Here is a 22,796-nt window from a genome sequence, read left to right as displayed (position 1 = left end):
GCCTGTAGTGTTATCCTTCCCACTAGCTAGAGCGAAAGAGAATGTAGGAGCAGCGGTCACATGGGATCAATTCCCTAATGTACTGTGAACTTACGTATAGCATTTAGCATAGCACGGTTACGTCCAAAGGCAGCGTAGAGAGCTGCCTTTGGACGTAAATGGTTGTCATCTTGGGGACCTGACTGCGCATGCGTAAACACATAAAAACACGCTATGGTAACAGAGGCAGAGCTGCCGTGTGCTTTTGGGAGGGGGCGTGGCCTCCTTCTGCCTCACAGCGGAGTGAGATTGTGCAGCCATACCAGGAAATAGAGCTATTTAGTAATTTGGGCTATGAAACACACAAAATGCGGACACTTTCAAACTTATAGGTACTGTAGGCTATTGGAAATGGAAAAATAAATAATTTATAATTATATTTTAATTAAAGCAAATAGTCAAAATATCAATTCACCCTTGGGTAGGCACTGCCTACCTTGCCTACCCTGATGGCACGTCACTGCCATGGACTGTACATTTTCGGAAAGCGCAGGGGCATGCCTACAACATGACAAGGGTCCCTGGTCACATAGCGTTTGCATAGGCTCCGCCCCTTCCCTCATAGTGTGGCCACTATAAGAGCAAGAGGCCCTTCGCCAGCTCGTAGCCCATTGGTTTCCTAATAAGCAGTTTTACATTCTAAAAGTTAAATGCCTTATGGGTGCCTTTCTGAAGTCCACAGTCAACGCAGCCATCTAACAGGAAGTTTTCGAGAACTTTATGCTTCCTTCTGCTGACAAGCTTTATGGAGATGCTTATTTCATTTTCTAGCAGGACTTGGCACATGCCCACACTGCCAAAGATACCAAAAGCTGGTTCAATGACCATGGTGTTACTGTGCTTGATTTGCCAGCAAACTCGCTTGACCTGATCCCCATAGAAAATCTATGGGGTATTGACTTGTCAAGAGGAAGATGAGAGACACCACACCCAACAATGCAGATGACCTGAAGGCCATTATGAAAGCCACCTGGGCCTTTATTACACCTGACCTGAGCAGTGCCACAGGTTAATTACCTCCATGCCACAGCACATTGAGGCAGTAATTCATGCAAAAAGACACCCAACCAAGTATTGAGTGCATAAAAAGAACATACTTTTCAGAAGCTCAACATTTCTTCCTAAGGTATTTTTTATTTATTTATTTATTCAGTTCATTTCCGTTCATTCCTTTTTTAATTGATCTTATTTAATGTTTTGATTTTCTGGAACACTGAATTTGGGGTTTTCATAATCTACAAGCCACACTCATCAAACTTTCAAGAAATAAAGACTTGAAATATTATAAGTGAGTGACAAAAAATATTGAACTGATTGATAATATTCTAGTTTTTTTAGATATACCTGAAAGTCCCCTTACCTGATCCCTAATTATAATGAAAGTTTTTTTGTGTTTTATATCAAACATGAGACTGGGATTTTATCCACATTTCTATAGAGGGGTTGGGATTATGAGTGGTATTTTGTACACTGGTATTATGACTATTAGATTTTTTTGTCCTGTCACCGTGAATGAGATCCTGATTAAACAAACACCCCTTCTAAATTACTCCTCTACAAAAGATAGTGAAGAAGAGGGAAAGAGTGGAAATTGCCTGCACTTCATAATGCAGTGTTTTCCCATGGCCTCGTCGGCAGCAACGCAGGAAGTTTTTTGATTCAGCTGGATTGAGAAAAGAGGCTGGTGGGAAATACTGTCATCACTAGGCCGAACATTATAAGCCTACTTTTTTCTGGGTCATGATGCAAATCAACTGTGAAAGGAGGGTGGGGAAGAAAGAGAATAGGCAGGAGGGTGGGAGTATAGACAGAAAAAAAAGTTAAATTGCAAGTTCATTTGGTGTACTTTTCAGTTAAGAAGTGTGCAAAAATGAAGTTACTAGTTGCTCAAACCTGAGATTGATCAGAGAGACAGAGCCAGAGTTTGCCTCTTTTGTATCAATAAATCAGTCCTTTAATAACAGACTAAACAGAATATGAATCATAAAGAATCAATATGTAAATAAACATGGCACTCATCTCGCACAGCTGTGTTCTGGACCAGTGATTTGAAGTTGAATATATATATATATATTCAACTTCAAATCACTGTTTCTGAAATCAGGTTGGCATTATACAGGTTTATATTTGTACAGTATTAGTAACAAAAGAGTTAAACAATGGGGCTGGGCCATTCAAACAATAGAGAGCGCGGGAAAAGGGGGCACTGCTGGGGGAGGGGAGAGGCGTAGTGGCTTTCTCTTTTATCTCTGGTTTCCCACATCCTGTGAAGAGCTGCAGACGCTGGCCACCCAATTTGAAAGAATGTAAGGAATGCACCCCCACCCTCCAGCACCGCTTTCATACACTGTGGCCAGTTGAGGGACCCTGAAATAAAAGGTTGCAGCTCACAATACAAGCCGTTCAGGGTAAAAATGATCATTTCAACATGAAAGCTTTTTTTCTAATAAGCTGCTGTGAGCAACGTATAGAGCTGTCTTTCTATCTCAAGTTCTTAGAGTTTAGAAAGCGTTAAATAGAAATCAGTCAATGAAAGTTAAACTAATAGTATCCAATATATATATATATATATATATATATATATATATATATATATATATATATATATATATGACACTGTTTGTCACTTTGTGCATGACAATAAATGTACTGAAACTTTAACAACAGATTCTCCTCCATTTGTGTCTGACAGCTCTTTGTTGTGTCGTGTGTATGTTTTATGTTTCATTATTAAAACCTGCTTTTGGCGCGTTTAGTTTCCCGCTACGTCTGATCCAGTAGAATGAGGTCGTCTCTAGTTTCATATGATTGACGTGCTTTTGGAGCACAGATTGACACTCTGATTGGTTTAGCGACCTGAAAGGGGCGTTGTTTTGCAAACGACAGGACTGTTTTGCCCGCCCTGTTCACTCTGGTCTTATAACCTCCTCCCGCGATGCGGTTTGCCCGGTAGATTCACGGTACCGATGTGGGAAAGAGAACGTGGACCTACGCCGCACTTCAAACCGTAAAGTGTTTACAGGGAGCTTGTGTTACTTCTGTTGGATCATTGCTCCACCCTAATAATTCTCGCTGTCGGAGTAAAACGCGCCGTCATCCGCCACATTACGGTCCAGACGTGGAGAAGAAGAAGAAGAAGCATCGACCCGCATTGGATTTACTTCCACGAGGAATGCTGCGGTCCAAACTCAACTCTTTGACTCACATTCCCAGTGTAGAGATGCCGGTCAAAATCCATCTCCATCCAGGTTAGACATGATGGTCTTACTACGGTGTGGTTGGGGGTAGAAAGTAGACCCAGTGGAATAATGCGGCTGCTTTGGTTTGACGTGTTTTGTAGGAAAGGGGAGAGAAACGTTTGAGAATCTCTACCTGGTCGGCTCTGTCATAGGCAGTGGTGGCTTCGGTACGGTCTACTCTGGTACGAGAATATCTGACGGAGTTCCGGTAAGTTTGGATTTTGAACACGTCAGCCGATTAATATAAGTCACTTGCACGCGGTTTGACGGCTGTCTTTTTCGGCGACAGGTTGCTATCAAGCATGTAGCGAAGGAACGAGTTTCGGAATGGGGGGAGTTGGTATGTTACCCGCCTCTCTGCGACCAGTTTAAAGAGTTCTCGTATGATGTGGATGATTGTGACCGCTGAATGTTTTTTTTTTCTTTTTCTTCTTGTTCCTCTTCTTCCTCCTCCTCCAGCCCGGTGGCTCTCGTGTGCCCATGGAGGTGGTCCTGCTGAAGAAGGTCGGGGTGGGCTGCCGAGGCGTCATTAAGATGCTGGAGTGGTTTGAGCGGCCAGACAGCTTTATTATCGTACTGGAGAGGCCAGAAAACGTCAAGGATCTATACGACTTCATCACCGAGAAAGGTGCTTTACCAGAGGAGCTTGCACGAAGCCTGTTCCGCCAGGTGCTGGAGGCCGTGTGGCACTGCCACAGCTGCGGAGTGCTTCACCGGGACATCAAAGACGAGAATATCCTCATTGACCTCCATACTGGGGAAGTGAAGCTCATTGACTTTGGCTCTGGAGCATTGCTAAAGGACACCATGTACACTGAATTCGATGGTGAGGTGATTTGTATTCCATCATTAAGTGTTTACATAGATTAGGGTTTTCTGTAATGGTTTATCTTTCATGTTGACCCACCCCCACTCCTCTAATATACCCCACACTAGAAGCTGCACAGAATTAGCATTACCGGTGTTTTGTCGCCTCCTATCGGAAGGAGTTGGTAGTTTTACAACCTACATTTTGTAAACAAAGTCACGTGTTATACTCACACGCCCTTCAAATGTAAATACTGGGGAGATACTGAAACCCGGAAACAAACCCGTACTACATGCACTTTGCCAAGGAGCACATATTTATTCTTGGTTATTGTTTTCTGGTGTTTAATAGTGTTTAATTTACCAGCGAGTAGTTCCTACTGCATATTTACAAGTTCATACTATTTTATTATTGTGCATAATTCCTGTTATGAACACATACATAAAGCTACATCTGATTGAGGTAACCTTTTAGATATGAATAATTAGTAAATAAAGCCCAATAAAACTCTGGAAAACAATAACCAGGAATGAATATTTGCTTCCCAGTAAAGATGGTAGCTCTAACAGCCAGTACAATGATAAACTTGGTGATATTACAGCCTGTACATGCGGTACGGGGCAGAATTTACTCAGTCTGCGGTATGTTGCCGGGTTTTAGATCAGCCTAAATACTGGCAGTCACACTGCCTGGCACCTGAGTTCATTTTAAAGACATGCTCAGCCAATCCACCTGTACCTATTTGGGTTAGTTTTTCATCATTTTTGATGTTTGTACTCTTTCCAAAAAAAATAAATTCATAATCAGATGACAAAGGTGAAATGTACCTATTCAGTGTTTTTATTAATCATGTATCTTAATTTCTGTTTGACAGGCACAAGGGTATATAGCCCCCCAGAGTGGATCAAATATCATCGGTACAATGGGCGCTCTGCCACAGTGTGGTCCCTGGGTGTCCTGCTGTATGACATGGTGTGTGGGGACATTCCCTTTGAACATGATAATGAGATTACAAAAGGAGTGGTTCTTTTTCAGAGGAGGCTTTCCACAGGTACGTTCACATTGCAAGTCCACGTGCTTTTTGTTGTTAGATGTTATCTTTTTGTCCGACTCACTTCTTCCTCTTATTCCTTTAGAATGTCAGCAGCTGATAAAGTGGTGTCTTTCACTCCGACCAGCTGACCGACCATCAATAGACGACATTCTCAACCACCCATGGATGCAGAGCACAACCTCTTCTGTTTTCCCATCCTTAGGTCTAACAGAGAAAAGCACAACAGCAATCATTCTCCACCATGAACCCTTTGCATTTTCTCCCACTGCTGTGGCTCGGTGACAGTTCCAATTATTTGTGGGTTGTATTTGGACTTAACATCAAACAATGGTTACAGATGACTAGTGTCACTTACTTGGTTGAAGGGATAAATGCAGTGGCCGTGCAGCACTGATGCAAATGCAGAGCGGAACAATAATCTGTGTGCTGTGGTAAGCTAATGCAGCACATGTGCTGGTTGCTGTGCAATGTACAGTAAGAGGCGTCAGTAATTTAAATGTTCACGGCAGCACTCTATTCCTCTTTTCAGCAAAGGCTTGAAGAAGCGCTGTGGCGTAGATGAGTGCAGGTTTCTTTTTCCAACAAGTGCCTTCCCTAATTTTGAGGAATGACAAAATACCTTTAAGTACTTGAATTATGTTTAGCAGCTCCTTTTCTCCAGGATCTTTTACTTTTCTTGAACCACATTATTTTCATTCCGTATCATGGGCCCATATATTTTTATGCTGTTTCACTACTACTATTAAAATACTTTAATCTCATAACTAATTAGACTCAACAACTCAAAACTAAACTGAGGATCCCTTTGCAACCTCTTGAACGCACAACACAATGCAAATCTCTGACCTTATTTTGGCCATGTACACTGGATATAAAGAGACATGTATAGAAGATAAATATTTATTATGCTTGGACTTCTTCTCAAAATGTATTATTGAACATTGTTGGTGGTTTGTATGAATATAATATTTTCATCCCAGTTGCTGAAGGGCCCACAGATTATTTAAAACATTTTTTAATAGTATATTTTTGCCTTGTATTTTTTTTTAGATGCACTGAGTGTTATGTAATTAGTGTGTACAGTATATTCTACTGAGAGCACTTTTGTCCTTGTGTTTGTGATACCTCCAACTTCTGATCATAGTTGCTTTTTTTATACTGTTGGGTATGTGTTCTGTTTTTAAGACATTTCTTGTGACACGATTGCAGCATCACTAGTTGTTTTTTTTGTTTTTTTGGTAAATTGTGTTAAAAGATTTTTTTTTGTTGTTTTTTTACGACTTCAATAAATATTTTTTGTAACGTTTTATTTGTTGATTTTGAATGAACTAAAGTTTTTATGTCAAGGTCTACTTAGGATGTGCTATAATTCAAGACTGGTACAACTTTTTAGTTTTGTCTCACTGATACATTTTGCAATGCTTCCTCACAACAGCATGGTGATCATGGGTTCATATAATTGATAAATGAGGTTGATGCACCCATGAGGAGAAAAATTTAGAGCTCTTTTTCAAGTTATCTAAAAACAAAACATTTAATACATGCAATACCTGCATAGATAAAGTACAAGGGAGGTCTGATGTATTAGTGTGTTTTCTGCTTCAAATAAACATGGATACCCTTAAATAGTGTTGTGTCAACACTACATTACAGTTCTTCTCTGAATCACTATTATTAATACAGTACTATTAATAACTTTGGACTCTTTACCTTTTTGAAAAAGCTGTAATTTAGCCTGTTTTTAGGTTCACCAATACCATACTCCTAGTTATATAAATATATGCAATACAATTTTTCATTTAGTTATAAAAATGGAGTAAACCCTTGAAACATTTAGTCAGCCCAATGCAGCCATTTACAACGGCACATGTTGCTGTTATTAAGGTAGTTTATATGAACTCTGTCAAAACCGCCTGGTTATGACTTTGTAAAAGCATCATAAACTAAAGTACATTGTTTAAACTTTTTCTTTACTGTAGCATAACTTTACCATCTTACTTCGGTTATAATAATGGCACCATTATTGACTGAATATTGACTTTTTTTTTTCTTCCCAATTTGGGTCCCCACTTTTTTTTTTTTTTTTTTTTTTTTTACCACTGAAGTAGATTATCGGTAGGGATGAAATATTTCCTTGAGTTATTTAATTTCTAAGATTTCTGTTGTGTCAAAGCATAGGTTTTGCTGATGATATTGTAATATCACATTGGTTATGCATATTTTGTCATTATAACAGGAGCCCTCCCTTTGTAAATCAAGAAAAAAAGATGTAAACTCAGAACATATGAGATCAAGGTGGTGTGTGGTGACAGTGTTTACTTCAAGGATGTGGATAGAAATAGTTATATTCACAGCAAGTTTGAAGCAGTCCTGTAACACTGTTTTTGTAGCAGTTAGTAAACAAACCCCTCTGTGTACATTCTAATGTTGATCAGTGGGGGAAAAAAAATGCTGTCATTTGAAAGGCTTGTGCGTATCGATCGATGGTGATGGAAGATTATTTTTCACTATGGATATACATGTTTACTCGTGTTCAGGGTGAGTTTTTGATTGAAGCAATTTTTTTCAGCAATTTACATTCATATATATATATATATATATATATATATATATATATATATATATATATATATGAATGTACATATATACACACACACAAAAGAAGTAGGCTGAAGCAAAGAAAGCTTATAGGCACAAATTGAAGTCATTTTTAAATTGATAATTAAGACAACTAAGACAAATCTACCTCCATATCGATGCAGGGTCTACTCTATGTCTGGTGGAGGGGGCTGAGAGTGGAGGTTCCTCATGTATGTAGTTTTTTTTTTTTTTTTTCTTTTTTCCTTCAAATTTGATATTTATTTATTTTTTGTTAGATGAGATAAAGGTCCTGTTAGACTCCCAATCCCCATCAAAACCAGTGGGTGGCAGTAAATGCAACAATCGAATGCCAACCGCCATCAAACACGAAAAGAAGAAGAATAAGAAGTTTTGGCTGTTTGCGCCATCTATGGTTTGCGCTGGGAATGCTAAATAATCGGAGACGTCGTTTGTCTGTGCCCGCCAAAACAACTCATTTATTTACACTTAAATCTGCACTGCAAGGTGCCAGCGCCGCTACCGACGACTACAACATAGAGCCAGAGTCGGTAGCTGTAGCTACACCGGGCTACCTCCAGCTGAGCTCACCGACTGAAGCTGTGCTCCATAACTGCAGGTCGCCGTGCCTGGACTGAGAGGACAGACATGGATGCTGCTCAGCGGTACTGTGAAGTCTTTGACACTGAATATTCATCATTTTAGTATTTCATTTTAATTGCAGATACATACGTCACTTGATTTGTTAATTCCGTGTGTACTTTAGAATGAACGATACAGCGTCGTTTTACGAGTATTCAACAATTCTGAACGTGAGACTCGGCACAGACCACGAAAGTATTGTAATTGTCCAGTGGCTAACGTCATTAAAACAACCAGGGCCCTATTCCAAGACGATATATACAAAAAGGACCCCATTGCAAGAAGATACAATAAGACAGTCCTCAATGTATCTAGATAGAAAGCCAGAGCTCCACCTGTGGATAAAGTGTCAATACAGCTGATGTGAATTGGCTCAATCAAGGCTATGTTGAGCCAGATAGAGTCGCGTGCACATTAAGCAAATCTCAATCGCGGACGATTCGATACGCACCTCGATACACTACTATCAATACGATACATTAGCGATACATTGAATCCCCTGGCGATACGATTCACACTGTTCCCTATTTGTTATGATTTTATATTGATTTGATGGCGATTCAATCCTACACAATGCGATTCAACATCATGCAAATAAATTATACCAAAAATGTAAATAGAAAAATAAGTAGCTGCAATTCAGTATGATACTCAATCAATCAATCTTTATTTGTATAGCGCCAAATCATAACCAATGGTATCTCAAGGCACTTTACAGTAGAGCAGTCTTAAGGACGGACTCTTCATTTTATGGATACACACATATGCATATATACGTATATACACATACATATGTATCCCACACCCAACATGAATTCATCCTCGAGGCAGAGGATTTATATAAGCTGTAAATTTGAGCAGAATTGCACATTTTGCTTATCATTTCTATTAGTACTATGTATCACTTTGTGCCACTTCAGTTTGGCCTCACAAAAAGCACCAACCAATTGTTTATGCTGTGGGGAAATACATTTTATATATATATATATATATATATATATATATATATATATATAATGAGCTAGCATTTAAAACATGCTGAGTAGTTTATCTCAATGACTAGACTTGGGCATGCCTGCTTTGGATCACTCAGCATTAGGACTTATTAAAGCTGCAGTATGTAAGTGTAATTTGGTTTAAAACAAAAATAAGAATAATCTTTTGACAAATTGCTCCATTTGCTGTTTTGTGCGTTTTATGGCTGCTCAACAAAAGTTGATGCACATTCACGTCCCATTGATAGTGAAGGTACAATGGTAGGCTTTTTGTTCCCTTCACAGCATTAAACACAACGGCACGGCAATTAAAGCCAAAAAACAGGAAGAACGACGTTGAGAAGCCACAGTCTAATGGCCCAAACATACTGAAAGCGAATGTCAGCAATAGAGCGCAGTCTTCGCCACATACTAGTGTCCAGGGGAGAGTGATAACAGACGGAATAAATAGCGCGTAAACCTTGGACACGCATGTTCAAGGTGGAGAGAACATGCTTATTCACTTGCAGTCGGAACGCGGAGTGGCGTGGGTCTCTGCTCTGACCTGCAACGGGGAGTGCTGCGGCCGGGGGCTACTGTGAACATGGCCTCCTGTGAGTGCTTTGGGACTTGGGGAGGGGCTCACGGCAGCACCCGCTGCTCGTTGAGGACAGTAACTACAGAGTGATTGGTGCTTTCATGACAGTCTCTAAAACATCACCAAATCTTCAATAACTCGAGGAAAAGTTGCTAGATTTTCGCTTTTGAGAATAAAGTTGGTAAGAGTTTGAAAGTCGGCAGATTTTGCAACAAATTCACAGCAAAAAGCTCCACAGTCGTGCACGTTACTCATAATGCCGGTCTATTATAAATAGGGAGGGGAGGGGGAGTGTGGTTGTTTCCATTCCAGTCTCACCTATTCTACATACTGCAGCTTTAACCTGTGACTCCAGTTTTTAGTGTTTAATGCTCAGACTATGATTAGGGTACAAATGGAGGGGCAGGGCAGCGAGTCAGAGCTAAAGATGGTATTTACTGACGTCACATTCGGGGATCGCCGGGACCATCTTCAGGGGAAAGCAAATGCGTGGTGCACACGACATACACGGACATATCGTACAATAGTTAACACCTGTGTTCTTCACGGTTGTCACTATCATAGAGAAAAATACCACAAAGACCCTTTTCTTAATCACTAGCAGCACAATTGCAACATTTTGTGACACTATTGACTTTTTCCTTTATTAAGACTGAAATGTGTGATTGAATTTTGTAGTGTTGCTAAATTACATTTAGGACGCTGTCCCTTTAAGAAAGTGTGTGAACAGCACCGTACTGTGCAGAGCCTTATCGCTCTGCTGCTGCGGAATACATGCAGTGTTACCTCAAACATCTCTCAGTGCTTCCAACACTTAGTCAGATCTGATAGAGTTTTGCAAAGGACAGGCCGACATCTGCACTGAGCCTCTGACAGGCAGCTGCTAATACAGAGGATGCGGCACTGCTAACTCTGTGTGTCCGTGTACTGGGAGGGGGGAGGGAATGTTAGCGTAGCGTACTTTTGCTCTGTTTGAGCGCTTAATTATAAGCTTTTTCACACTCTCGGAAATCTCGCTCTTGTTCAGTTTTCACGTATGAGGTCAAAGGTCAAGAGGTATAAACTCGCCTTGGCTGACAGCGAGTCTGACAGAGATTTAGATTATTTTTACCGTTGGAACGTTGATTCCTTCAAAGATTTTTTGCGTAAACCTGGTATCGGTCTCCAAGGCAGAAATGCTGAGTTAGCTGCTTAAGCTAATGCTGCACACAATCTAAAAATGAAACTTAAAAACTTTTTGAACTGTTTCACTTATTGGCCTGTTCATCTTGTGCACTTCCTTCAAATTTGTAAATGTACTTAAAATAATGGCTTAAAGGTCCCTTATCATGCTATTTTTCACCCATCTCCATTTGTTCTAAGAACCCCAAAAAACATAGTATTTGAGGTTTGTTCTCCCAAACTCACCTGTTTTCCAGAGTTTTAGCCCTGTGGAAAGTCACTTTCTGAGCAACTCTACAAACAGGCTGATTTGCGGCCTACTTATGCATATTCATGAGTGGGTGTGTCTATTAATGGGACACTGACTTCCCTGCATGTCTCGCTCTGTTATGAGGGGGATCAGTAATCACTGAAGGAAATTTATTCACTTATTAATTATTGTCCAAAAGGCAGAAATATATGACTATGTCAGCAATTATCTAGTTAACAGTATTATAACAGGCTAGTTTGTGGTTTTAGTACTTAACAGGTCTACGCTGCTCGTTAGCTTTTTTTTATTGTGGGAATAGCACCAGGTTTCAAGGCCAACTTCCGATTAAGTCCAGTAGCAAAATAACCATAGTTCTGGAAGAAGTCTTTGGTTAAGTGTTGCTCGCAGACAAATAGATTCTTGGCAGGTTTCTGAGTCCAGCCACGTTTTCCGTAGTGCTTATTCTTTTGGCAAGCAAATTATGGTAGTCACGTACTGTATTGACACCCGAAAACACACTTTCTCCAAGTTGACATGATAGCGACAACATGTATCAACAGCGGCAGTAACAGAAACAACAGCCTTCGATGTGCAGCGGGGATAGACTGTGGAAGCACTGGCTTCTCCAGTTCAGTGCCGCGTCAAATTTGTCATTAAAGTGGAAATTAAAGGAGCAAATCACCCTCTAACTAAAGATTGAGCGAACTGATTAAAAAAAACCCCAAATAGCACTTTTATGATGTTTAAGGAACAGAAAAGTTGATTTAGCTTAACATGGGCCCTTAAAAGTCTGTGTAAAGCAAAAATATATTTTTGTTATGAGTTTGTCACACAACAGAAACTAGGCATTACACAAAGATCACCGATCCGATCATATGAATTCAGATTGTTAGCTACTGACCAAATTCCTTCGGTACTTCCTGATGCAGATTCACGGAAAATCAAACACTACCATGTTTTGCGACCTAAATGCAGCCTTGTGACTGTAATGGAGTGGAAGAGTTGAAGAATTCCCATGCAGGACATGAACATAACATTTTTTGTCAGTGTGGGTGGGTGGCCCTTTAACTGCGAATGAATACCCTCGTCGCTCAACCATGTGTGGAGTGAGGAAGCGTCTGTGACCGGAGCAGATCGATTATGAACTGTATGCCGTTTCGAATGATTGGGAAAATAAACGTTGCAGCTTTTGAATTAAACCGGAGTCAATGACTGCTGTGAAGCAAGGGAGGTGACCCCAAAGCTGAGGATAGCTTCGGCACCCGGAATGAAGTTAGACTCCCAGGTGTACAGCGAAAGTGGGGCACACACACACGCGCGCTTCTGTGTCTACCACCACCCTGAAACGGACAGAAGTGTCTGGTATGAAAGCGCTCCGCTCTTGGACTCTCCGCTCGCGCACACACATACAAACACACACGCACACACAAACAACAGATGCTGCCCCGCTTTCAGAGCCAGTAGACTGGGGAAGAAGTCCGGCGTCTAGCCGCTCCGTTCAAACCCAGAGACATTTTTACCGTTCACTCAGGTTTTCACCTTTGTGCACAAATGTGACTGAAATAAAGCCATGTCACGTAAAGCAAACAACTCTTAAGTGTTGAATACGATGGATAAAACAATGCAATGGCAGCATCTACAGAAAGTTTCATCACAACAATGATGTCATTGATCGGATCGGCGAATTGAGACATTACAGCCCATCACAATAATTGCATAAAATGCAAAATATCGGCCGATCCGATATAGCTGATCCGATCGGTGTAACAGACAAATGTGTCATTGACCACTGAGCCAAATTTGCAAGATGAAAAGAATCGCTAAGTATATAAAATTAGGTCTCAGAATCATGGAAAAACCAAGTGGCAGCAGCGCACCTTTAAATGTGGGATTAGCCACTGATGCTACCATTAGCTAAGGAGGGAGAAGCAGGGACGAGTGAGATTAAGGCACTACGGAGTGATATTCAGCAGCTCACAGCTCCACATACTAACACGGAACATGTGTGGACCTGAGTGGATTATTCATAATATTGCTTTGAGAGATGATATTGATGTTCCCACCAGCGCACATCAGCTCACAGCCGACCAGAGCATGTGTGGAACTTTAGTCGACTATTGGAGAGTGTGGCATGCCCGGGAGGAAGAGGAAGTTGCGTGTGTGCAGACTGACGGGAGAGAAACTTGGAGTAATGCCAAAATACAGTAAAAATCCATTCAACTTTGACCCAGATAGCAAAATAATAATAATTTTGCCATCAAAAGCCCATATATATATATATATATATATATATATATATATATATATATATATAAGGAAACAATGTTCGATGTTAGAGTTATCACTAAAGCAAAAAAATAGCTTTTAAGTCACTGACAGGGTTTTTTTTTTTTGATAAAGGCTTTTTCTCAGCTTTTTGCTCTGAAACTAAAGATTTGTATAAAATGAAACAAGCCAGAAAAAAAAAAAATTCTGATGAAAGTAGGGGCTTCAATCTTTCAGAATCTGGTGTCAGATTTCAGATAGTCATAGTACAAAATATTCTGTGGGTCTTTAAAATCAGTCAAAATTAGGGTTGGGCACCGAGAACCGGTTCCAAATAGGAACAGGTTCCTAACATCCGGTTCCAGAACCGTTACGAAGATGTTTGCATTTTGATTCTTTTTTTCAATTTCTAAATGCCCACACTAGTTTGTTTCCACGGCTTGCTCTGTTTGTTTATGCGGGGTTTGTATAAGATGCGTTCAGAACGCGACGACTGTGTGTGTGTGTGTGTGTGTGGCTACGGTTTCAGTTTGGACCGCGGAGCGGAATGGAGATGTGAACTAATCACCGGTAAAAAGCCCAGTAAAACAGGAAACAGGAAAACAATCACCAGGAATAAATATTAGCTCCCTGGTAAAGATAGTAGCTCTAACAACAGGTAAAATGATAAACTAGTGATATTACAGCCTGTAATGTGCCTGTTCGTGTAAAAGTCAGCATGTTTATGCTGTTGTCCATCCACTCTTTTCATTATATCCATGTCTTTTAAGGCTCTTATTAAATAGTGTCCGCTGTAGTCCGGGCCGCCGCCATCTTGGATTATGTCGTCACGAGCACGTCATCGCCGCAAGTCACAGAATGACCCAAATAACTGTAAAGAGGTCTTATGTTAGTGTATTTTCTTTTTAAAGTGGTGTTTTTTGTGGCTTTAGACTCCAATTACATTTATGTATAAAATATATTCCCTACAATATAAACAGGTTCACAATATAACTGTTTTTATAGTTTCTGCTTCCACTGTATCCAGAATAATAATAATCTTTCTCAACAAGAACTATTGATTGATTTGTCACATGACTGCTCCAGGGTTTGAGTTTATTTTATTTAGTTTCACATCTACCTGGGCTGTAGCTCTTTGTTTTTTTAGATTGCTGACAAAAGTTTCACTTTTACAGTTACAGTTGGAGACCTTTGTAATTGAATATCCTAGTTACAGTACAGCAACCAAATTAAACTATATCAAAAAATTGCCTGTGTAAAGTCAAATTAAAAAATTCTCCTGTGAAATCTGTGACCTGTTGACCTGCACAAATCAAAGAATCAGAATCGAGAATCGTTTAGAACAGGAATCGAATTTGAGAATCAGAATCACAATCGTTAAAATCCAAACGATGCCCAACCCTAGTCAAAATGCTCAAAATCGGCTGGCACTGAGGGGGGTAGAAATTTTGAAATGAGTTAAGACCAGACAAAAACAAGACAAAGAGCAGCAAGCAGGGAAAAAGGAGGGAGCGAAGGAAAAAGCATTTGTCTCCTCTGAGATCAAATGGCAATAATGTCTCTCGGTTAGAGCTAAGAGATTGGGCACCGGACTTCTTCCCCAGTCTACTGGCTCTGAAAGTGGGGGCCTCTGCTGTGCACCTGTGAATATGGACTATAAACAACAGCAGGTTTTGCGATGCCACATTCAGGAAATATGTGTTTGCTCTGCTAACAATGATGGAGGCTTCACGTAGTTCCAGTGTGGCCTTCCTCTGCAGCTTAATCTCCAACTGCTGTTCAGGCACTAAATTAAATGGTTTAGCTCATATTTACACTTGCAAATGCTCTGTCTGCTTTGCATTTTTAAAAGCGGAGCCATGCTGCTCTTGTGCGTGCAGTGTTATGTTCAGGTCCGGCATGGAAATAGCTATCTCTTCCACTCCATCACAGTCACAAGGCTGCGTTTAGGTCCTGAAAAATGGTACCGTTTAATTTTCCATGAATCTGTATCTGGTAGTATCGAAGGAATTTGGTTGTTACCTAAAAAAACAACCTGAATAAATGTGATCAGATCGGTGATGGTTTTTTTGATCTGACCAAAAATTCTGATAATGTAAAGCCAAATTGTGAATTAATGCACTTTATTTGATGTTTTCACTTTATTTTTTTTAAGTTTGTATATATATTTACTGTCAAAGCATTTATTTGGAACAAATTAAAAAGATAAATATATTTTTACAGTATTTTGTTTGATGCTCATCAATTCATGTCATCATAATTATGAGGCATCTAAACGATTTTGAGGATATGTTTTCGGGGCAAAATATAGGTTTTTAATGGGTGATCAGTTTCTGTATTGGCATCGGTAGTAAAAACAAAAAATAATACGGTTAAAAATGTAAGATATCTCAGCCAGTTTATACTGGTAGAAAATAATTTAAAAAAAGCATAAAGTTACCCAATTACTACATTAAGTTTGTTCAAGAGCGATCGCACACCGGAAAGGAGTGATGGACCGAGTGGTGTATTAGCCTGGTTACAATATAAGATGACCATAAAAAGCTGCAAATGGACTGATGGTAAATGGTAAAGCAGTGAGCAGGGGAGTTCATGTGTAGATTGAAACTCATCAGAATACACAGAGTAGCACATGGTGTCTACCTGCATGTTCTGATGAATCGTTTGAAGGGAACCCACATCAGCCAATAGTGTGGCTTATATGTGAAGGAGCGCCCTGTTTGTGGATTACTGCAGAAATATTGTACATTTCTAGGAAATTGGCCAATCCAATAGTGGTGTGCTCTATATTTCTGAGAATGCAGTACATACTGTATGTGGCTCTTTTTGGTTTGTTTAAACTTGTACACTTTTGAAGCTTCATGGCTGTTTACTAGGGATGTAAAGATTAATCGTGAGGCAGTTAAAATCGATTCAAAGGTGTCACGGTTCAGATCGATACTCTGAAATTGAATCGCAGTACTTTTAGAGAAATTTTTTTTTCCATTTTTTTATTATTATTTTACAGCAAAGGGCACAATATACTGTATTTAGAATTTTAAATTCAGGACGCACCACCGTGTTTTAAATCAGAAGTGTGGAAGCATTTTAGCTTTCCCAAGACAAAATGAAAGAAGTGAGAAAGAAAGAACATGAAATCCAAGGTAAGAGGGGCACAGAGAGGAAAAGGAGAAACAAGAGAGAGAATGAAAGCCATAATTTGTTTATTTATATTATTTCTTTGATATGGGATTTGGTTTAAACTCCAATTGTTAAGGTACAGAATACATTTTTAGTTGCACTTTTAAAAAGAAAAGGAACTTTTTTTGCATAGTTTACTGTAGAGCCAGAATTTAAATAAACAAGCTTCTTCTTCATTTGTACAATTTATTTTTAATTAAATTTCATTGTTTTGCAAAGTTTCTCAAGGGATTTTTTTTGACAACAAAAGATAAAAGAAAATAGTACAGTATTTTTATTTTCAAAGAAAAAAACTTAATATTTTTCAGTCATCATATGTCTACAGTGTCATTTTGTAAAATAAATCGTGAGAGAATCGTATCGTTAACCTAGTATCGTGAATCAAATCGTTTCGGGAGTTGAGTGAATCGTTACAGCCCTACTGTTTACAATAATTTGCATCATACATAATTTATAATTTTTCTTTAATACAATAAGACTTGACACTTTTTGTTTTGTTTTGTTTCAGTGGATCCGGTGTCTTCTATCAGGCAATGCCTTTTACTGGAGTGGATGGAAAGAAAATAATGAAACTTATTCCAGTCCAGAAGGTCAATGGACATTTTTTTCAAGCTCCGATTCAGAAACCGCAAAAATATCCAACTACACAAAAATCTGTCCCTGTAAATACATTCAAGGCACCTGTTAAAGAGGTTCTTAATGCAGCTCTGGCTTCCTCTTTGTCTGACCAAAGCAGCCTCATGCCACAGCATGAACTTCCACTGCTGGCTACACAAATAACAAATTGTGGGACATTACAGAATAATTCTCATCTCTTACTGAAATCCCCTGCCCTTCCAAGAGGGCAGTACCTCCAAATCCCTCCCAATGCACAAGTACGGACAGTCCCAGCATCTGAACTCCCCTCACGTATAAAAAAACAGATCTTTAATTCACAAGCCAACTCCTCTGCAAGCTCGTCTTTGCAAAGTGTTGTTTACGTGTCACCTGTGACCACTGTCATTCAAAATGCCACTTCAGGTGAATCGGCTCTTAACCCTCTCCAGCTTTTTACCAAGACAACTAAACCTAATTCAGAGAGGCCTCTTCCAGAAGGAGTTAAATCAAATTTAAAACTAGTTCCAAAGGATTCGCATAGACCCAACAGTCCCACAAGGTGGGTGGTTGAAGAAGTGGACCACTCAGCTACTCTGAATAGTACGGATATACATCAAGACTCCCTGTCTGGTACTTCTAAAAGTTTCCAAGCTCTGGCAGGAATGGCCAATGTTAACAAGCAATGGAAAGTTTGTGCAAATGCTGATCAGTCAATTAAGGAGGGCAGTGTACAAGGACTGGACAGCCCAATGAGATGGGTCATTGAGAAAGTGGACAGCTCAGCTGTACTGAATCTTAAACCTCCTGATCCTCGCAGTGACATATCAAAGCTTCTTCAGAATGTGGCAAGTCAAGAACATGTCAGCTGCAGGTGTGAAGATGATAAAAAGGCTGTTTCTGACTCTATCCAAAAAAACTGTGTACAGGATCAGAGCAATGCTTTGGTTATGTGCAATGGTAAAGTGTTTTTTGTTGGTAAAAAGTTTCACTTGGCATCAAACACTAATGCAACAAATAGCACAGAAGTCAGCCAAATGACCACTACTTCTCAATGCCTACAGCCCTTTGAGTCAGAAACCGCTCACACAATGCAGGAAGTAAGAATTACCACTGTGCCAAATGAAGTTATTGATCTTTGTGACGATGATGATGCTCCTCAAGATAGGGTAGCAACCAAGACATCATTGGTCTCTTATCTGGATGAAGACAGTGTCATTTTTGTCTCATATAGCCCACCTAAATCCCTGACCTGCTCACCTCAGATGCCAATTGCACAAAACCAAGTGATAACATTGAATTCCGAATCCCAGAGTGATTCTACTAGTTGCTCTGGTCCAGATATATCCACTCCAAGAGTAGAACCTGGACACATCTCACACATTGAAAGCAATCCAAGTATTGGTGATGCAACAAATGAAAGGTCCAACAGGAAGAGTCAGCAGGGATCTGATAACCAACAGATAAGCAGGATGGGAGCTGATGTTCAATCAGGGAAGCCAGCTGTTTTGAGCAGCAGCAGTGGAGGAGAGCAATTAAATAACAAAACAGAAGTAAGTAAACTTCTAAAGCTCCTTTTTTTTTTAATGGTGATGGTTTTAATGGAATACATTTCAATCAAATGCTCAAAATGTTCTTGCAGCTGATGACGTCATCCATAGGGGTGTTTAAAAGTATAAAAATGTTTGTTTGAATTTTTAAAAACAAAAAAACTGTTTCTCACAGTATCATGCAAACTGACAAGAGGAGTAATAGACTTGAAGTTCAGAACACGATAACTCAATGAGTGCTAAAAAGTTTCACAGGAGATCATGAACTATTTACAAAAAGTCAGGGATATTTGGCCTTCGGGTGAAATTTCAGGCGGGTTTTAAAATGCACTTTAACCTTAACAGTCGAATTTAATTGGACATTCTCTAAGCCTTTGAATCTACATGCCCAACTGTACATTGTTTTAGTATTTTACGCACGCTCTGAAAATAAGTGTCTTACTGTTCTTTAATAAGAAGCTTAACAACAGAATTAACATCAGGTGGAAGATCTATAAATCAACCAATATTTTAGTCATTGTGCCCCTGCATGAACTCCACTTGCCTAATTTCATCCTTATGGTTGATGTTGCTCCAGTCTGTAAAGAAACACTCCATTATAAAACCACACACAACCTAAATAATAAATAAAATGGCTTATCAATTCTCAACAAACAAAACTGCACTTCAATAAATATTGAACATTTAGGCACAGAGGAATATACAGTAGTTGTTAATAACTTAACAGGTAACACTGACAATCCAGTTAGGACCTTTGTAACCACATTCACACAATGTCTCAACCTCTGCTTAGAAGACGCTTTAGTGCCCAGATGTATTTAAATACGGACACGTTAGCCCCTATCCAGACCACCACATGCTGACTGCGGTGTTTGCTCGTGTCATTACAACATCAAGTCTTTAAGGACACCAAATATTGTCGTTTGAAAATGGCCCAAAAGTGCATTTTTGTGTCAGATTTTTTTGGTGCATCACTATTGGTAATACATTAAACTTTAAAGGTAGGGTAGGCCATTTTCAAAAGCTAGCATGATTTTGAATGTAGCCTCCCCGACGGCTCCGCCTTTACCCCCTGTGCTCCGTCTCACTCATATGCATGCGCACAGCTTGTATTGTGTAGAAACTTTGTTGTCTCATGTCTCATTCAGCAGTAAGTAAACAATAAACTTTACCATCATATATGTTAAAAACATCTCTGTCATCGGTGACGCGCTTTCAGTGTGAGCTTGTGCATGCGAGGAATCGAGAACGAGCAGGGAGACGTGATTGGTTAAAAAAAATGGCTTGTTTTTTTCCATTGGACGAAGTTATTACAGATTTACAGCTGCTACAGATGACAGATTTTCTTCATTCATTTCTGTCAGGACATTAAAACAATTTCAACCAAAAACTTAAGTGTATCTGGAGAAAATCGCCAACCCTAGCTTTAATGTTTAATTGGTAATACATTAAAGTTTAATGTATTACCAATAATGTTGCATCAAAAATTTGTACTAATTTCTACTATAACAATAGAATAGATTATTACGATGGCATTTTGGGTACAAAGGAAGAGTACATTTTGTTTAATCAATCTGAGGATTATGAGGTGGTCCTTGCATTTTTTTTCTACCCTGTAAGGTCACTGGATCTAAAAAGTTTGAGAATCCCTGTCATATAAAAGTTATGGGATGAGCTGAATTGCTGTATAGAGGCTTGTAACCCTGTAGCTCAGAACCCCAATGACCTGAGGGCGACCCTTCAAGAAGAGTGGGATGCCGTTGCACAGCAAGCGATGAGCCGACTTGTAAACAGCACAAGAGATTGTTGTGTAAAGTTGTGATGTATGCTCATTGTGTTCTTGACAAGTTATCAAGACATTGACATTTTTTGTTGTGGTATACAACACTTTTGAACCATGGCTGTAAAAATTAAATGCCCTCCTTTAATGATACCATCACTGTTGCATGAACCTTTTATGTTTTCCTAAAGATTAACTTAAAAGCCAATTATTAGTATATACACACTTTAAAAGAAAAGAAAACTTTTTCATGGTGTCGTTTGTCATCATCAAGCCAAGGTCTTTTAACAAAGTTTGTCTTCTTTTCACCCACTTGGGGTAGTATAATTGTCTTCATTTTTTTATCTGTTCAGTAAATTGTGACTCATCTTCTTTGGGTGGTCGTTATTAACTAATCATGCCATGTGGTTTCATACCTGCAGAACGTTACCAATCCTGGAAATGTTCCGACACCAACCTTGCCACCATTATCCCCTGAATTAACTCCCCGTCTCCTGAAGCAACTATTTCAGATCAAGGCTGATGTGAAAATTTGCCTGCAAAGGATTGATGAAAGAACTTCCCATTCTCTTCCTGCACAACACTCACTCACCCAGTTCTCAGTGACATCGGAGTGTCATTTTGAACCAAAGACGGGTCAGATGATGAAACTTCCCCATTCAGTGGAACCTGGTCGATTGCCTAATGTTAAAAAAATGGCATTCCCAATTAAACAGAATCTGTCGACTACTCGTCCTTCAGAAATCCCATTTTGGAAAGGGTCACATTCAGGACAAAATATCAACCCTCTTTCTGCATCAACACAGAAATGCCATCCAGGTCGAATTTCATGCGATGGTACACAATATCATACTGAAACAGGAATTTTGATTGGTTGCCCGGAACCATTACATCAGGACTTCCTAGGAGCTGATGAAATAGTCCAAGTCAGGTCAGAGAAACCACATGCTCTGCCACAGACTGAAATGAGTTTAAGCCCAAGAAGAATGGTCCGGACAAGGAAGCGAACCATGTGTTTATGCTGCAGCCATTTTACACAGGATCCTGCTAAGAAGGGAGCTCTGTTTCCAGAGAAGAAATGTAAAAAAAAACAGGAAAACAAAAACTGTTCAGAAAGATAGAGGTGCATCTAAAAAGATTAGCTGTCCAACATCATGGAACAATCAAGAATGTAATGTACTTGAAAATAGTTTTCCAGCTGGAGCTACTCAATGTACGGAGTCAGAGGAACTTCAATAACAGGAAGAAATCAGCAGACTGAAAAATCTCCTGAAAGAAAAGGAAGCAGCTGTATAACAACTGAGAACTGTTTAAGTTGAGATGAAATTTGTGTTTGGAAATTGTTTAAAGTTAAGCGTGTTATACACATTAACCAGGACAGAAAAAAATTCGACAAGCTTCAATGCACTTTCATTTACTTTTTGATAGCCCTTGGGTATTCAGATATGTCATTAAATTAGAACAGTAAAATGGGCAAGAAGTAATGTGCACATACAAGTGTTCTGATATCTGACAAACTGTGTTGCACATTTGACTGAATTTTCATCGAGTTTGTTTATATAATGTCATGTTGTGCCTTTTAAAACATTGTTTTTATTGTTGTTACAAACAAGGCTTTTGAAGAGAAAAAACAATAAAATATTGTTTAGAGTTGATAGAATTTGTAGTATTTCATTTCAAGACATTTTCCTTTATTCAAGGTTTTTTTTGTGATTAACATTTTTATCGAGCTGCGTGATTACTTATCGAATCGTTCACATTTTGCATTTCCTGGTAAATACAATGTGGGGTGTATGTACAACTAGGAGCATGGATGATAAATATAACCTAAAAACAATGACCATGTCAATGATGATGGTGACTGCTAGATTGAATAATTGAAAATTGAAAAATAAGAAGCTTATGATCAGCCCCTCATCTGAGGCTGAGGTTTATCTTAAAACTTAATGCCAAATGTTATGAATTTCCTGTTTCTTATCAATGTTGTAATCTCACAAATTGTGGAATAAATTAATACTAGTTCAGGGCTCGAGACTGCGACCAAAATGGTCGCATATGTAATGT

The 22,796-nt window shown here is 39.3% G+C and overlaps 2 protein-coding genes across 3 annotated transcripts; both read left to right on the top strand.

The window, feature by feature from the left end:
• The first annotated feature begins 2,930 nt into the window (after nucleotides 1–2,930).
• On the top strand, nucleotides 2,931–6,263 carry LOC114467104 (serine/threonine-protein kinase pim-1-like). The gene is made up of 6 exons (XM_028453154.1): nucleotides 2,931–3,287; nucleotides 3,380–3,486; nucleotides 3,568–3,618; nucleotides 3,738–4,104; nucleotides 4,961–5,137; nucleotides 5,223–6,263. The coding sequence occupies exons 1-6, from the start codon at nucleotides 3,212–3,214 to the stop codon at nucleotides 5,420–5,422; spliced, it is 978 nt and encodes a 325-aa protein (XP_028308955.1). The 5' UTR covers nucleotides 2,931–3,211; the 3' UTR covers nucleotides 5,423–6,263.
• A 1,328-nt stretch (nucleotides 6,264–7,591) lies between these two features.
• On the top strand, nucleotides 7,592–22,201 carry lrif1 (ligand dependent nuclear receptor interacting factor 1). Of its 2 annotated transcripts, none has more exons than XM_028453123.1 (3): nucleotides 7,592–7,678; nucleotides 17,317–18,955; nucleotides 21,155–22,201. In XM_028453123.1, the coding sequence occupies exons 1-3, from the start codon at nucleotides 7,650–7,652 to the stop codon at nucleotides 21,851–21,853; spliced, it is 2,367 nt and encodes a 788-aa protein (XP_028308924.1). In that variant the 5' UTR covers nucleotides 7,592–7,649; the 3' UTR covers nucleotides 21,854–22,201. The 2 variants fall into 2 exon arrangements, with proteins under 2 accessions (XP_028308924.1, XP_028308925.1); XM_028453124.1 differs by lacking the exon at nucleotides 7,592–7,678 and adding an exon at nucleotides 8,110–8,403.
• The last annotated feature ends 595 nt before the right edge of the window (nucleotides 22,202–22,796 follow it).

The sequence above is a fragment of the Gouania willdenowi genome, chromosome 7 (genome assembly GCF_900634775.1).
Source record: "Gouania willdenowi chromosome 7, fGouWil2.1, whole genome shotgun sequence".
Taxonomy (NCBI): Eukaryota; Metazoa; Chordata; class Actinopteri; order Blenniiformes; family Gobiesocidae; genus Gouania; species Gouania willdenowi.
Note: the sequence above shows the minus strand (reverse complement) of the source record. Positions and strands in the feature narration are given on the sequence as shown.